At 55.8% G+C, this 2,190-nt stretch overlaps 1 protein-coding gene across 1 annotated transcript in view; it reads left to right on the plus strand.

Moving 5' to 3' along the window:
• The window catches only part of LOC107124891 (transcription factor E3-like), a gene marked incomplete at its 5' end in the record, with an annotated part of 6,633 nt that extends 4,449 nt beyond the window's left edge, over positions 1 to 2,184 (plus strand). The window contains 2 exons of the mRNA XM_015428393.1: positions 301 to 448; positions 680 to 2,184. Coding sequence (XP_015283879.1) covers positions 301 to 448; positions 680 to 988 — 457 coding nt within the window. The remainder of the gene's footprint in view (positions 1 to 300; positions 449 to 679) is intronic.
• Positions 2,185 to 2,190: the final 6 nt, after the last annotated feature.

Here is a 2,190-nt window from a genome sequence, read left to right on the forward strand (position 1 = left end):
TTCCGATCTTCAGGCCAGTCCTATGGGCCAGAGGCTGAATGGCGCCGTTGGTAGTGGGCCCGTTGGTGGTAACAATGGTGGCGGCTCCTATTTGAAAGCCTGGCGGAAGAGCTCCGTCTTGCAGGCCCTGCGGAACTGTGAAAGTTTGCCCAGGGCACCCAAAAAACCTTGGGCCAGTCACCCTACCGAGTAAACTTGGACTTGTGGGCCACTATACCGGAAAAGGTTGGGAGCCACTGATCTAAAGGATCTTGGCTCCTCAGTGGCTAACTCCACTCCTCCCCCTTCCCATCTTTGCAGGGAGATGCGCTGGAACAAAGGAACCATTCTCAAGGCTTCGGTGGATTACATCCGGAAACTGCAGAAGGAGCAGCAGCGCTCGAAAGAAATGGAGATCAGGCAGCGTAAGCTGGAGCAGGCCAATCGCAGCTTGCAGCTGAGAGTGCAGGTAAGCGGGGCGGGGTGGTGAAGGCGGCCAGGCATGCTTGTGGCTGAGAGCACAGGAAAGCAGGGGGTGGGTTGGTGAAGGCGGCCAGGGGGTGGTGCAGGGGAGCCAGGAATGCTTGCAGCTGAGAGTGCAGGTAAGCAGGGGTGATGGCGAAGGTGGCCAGGGGGTGGTGAATGTGGCCAGGCATGCTTCAAGTGGATCTCACTTGCCTGCCTCTGTTCCCTTCCCCAGGAGCTGGAACTCCAGGTCCAGATGCACGGGCTGCCTCTGACTTCCACCCCGGGTCTCCTGACGCAGCCCTTGGCGGGGGACCTGGCTCCACCGTTTGCGGAGTCTCTGGACCTGCCCTTCACGGCCGAGGAGCTGGGTCTGGGTCTCGCGCTGGGCTCCGATGGGGGAGGCCTGCAGGACGTGCTGATGGACGAGGGGGCCACCCTCTCCCCGCTGGGCGCCTCGGATCCCTTGCTCTCGTCCATCTCGCCCGGCGCCTCCAAGGGCAGCAGCCGCCGCTCCAGCTTCAGCATGGAAGACGACTCATGATGGTCGCCTCGGGACACTCGGCAGCGGGTCCGGAGGGCTCCGCCCCTTCACATTGCCCCGCCCCTTCGCTCGGACTCTTCCTCTTCACCCACTTCCGGTTTTGGAGTCTCTCCGCCCCTCCGCTGCTAGAGGCTGTGCCCTTATTGCAGCAGCAGCAGCAGCAGGGCCTTCTCTCACCAACAGTCTGTATCTCTTTGCCTTGCCGAGTTCCCCTTTGACCCTTCCCCAATGGAGGTGGATCTAATTTCCTCTCGCGGCAGAGCAGGGCAGCTTAGCGCTGAACTTTCCTCAGAGTAGTAGAAATACGTTTTCCCGTGGCGGGTGGGACTTGAGTCTAGTCTGCCCTCAAGCTCAGAAAGAAGGGGAATCGTGGGCTTGTGCATTCCCTCAAGCCTGCCCTGTCGGGAACCTTGGGCAGAGCCTTTCCGTAACACTGTGTGAAAGAGTGAGGTGTTCACTCTTGCCCTCGGCTTTATTTCTCTTGCACCTTTGCTGTATATAATTTTGGGGAATCGAGGCTGGGAGGGAGAGAAAGTGTCCCTTGGAGTTCAGAGTCCCCCCTCCTTTTTTGTGTGTGTAAATGAGCTTTATTTTATATAGATATTGGACTTTTTATTATAAACCCTTGGCCTTTTTATCGGTTTAAACGAGAAGGAAGGGTTTCAAGGTTCTCACCAGCTTGGCACTTTAACTTTTTACTTTATCATTCCACTCCCTCCTCCAGTTCAGACCTGACGTTGTCCCTCGTTTCTTTGGGCAGGCGTGGCGGGGAGGCGCAAGGAGAAAAGCAGACGATTGCGTCTCTAGCGCTGGCTCGCGTGGTCATCGGAGGGCGCGATCCTATACAGTCGTTCCAGTTTAAGCCTCCCGATTTCTGAGGGCTAACGCCGGAGTAACTCTGTGTAGAAACACAGCGTAGGAACAAGAAGACTTGAGTAGCAACCTCTCTCGGTTTTCTTTTTTTAATGATAAATGAACATAATCAAGGTTCTATTTAAAGGGTTTTTCTGCATAAACGGGGCTTCAGGTGGGAACACGGAGAGAAAGAGCATATAGTGTCAATTGACTCTGCTAGTAACACATTCTTTGAGTGGGAGGGTGGTCATAACTACCACGGAGACAATCACGCTGGCCGTAGAGTGCGCTTCCAACAACCACCTGTGTAGGTCCCAACCATGAACAGTCATCCTAGAGTGGTCCAG

The sequence above is a fragment of the Gekko japonicus genome, unplaced genomic scaffold, assembly GCF_001447785.1.
Source record: "Gekko japonicus isolate JY-2015 unplaced genomic scaffold, Gekko_japonicus_V1.1 scaffold6819, whole genome shotgun sequence".
Taxonomy (NCBI): domain Eukaryota; kingdom Metazoa; phylum Chordata; class Lepidosauria; order Squamata; family Gekkonidae; genus Gekko; species Gekko japonicus.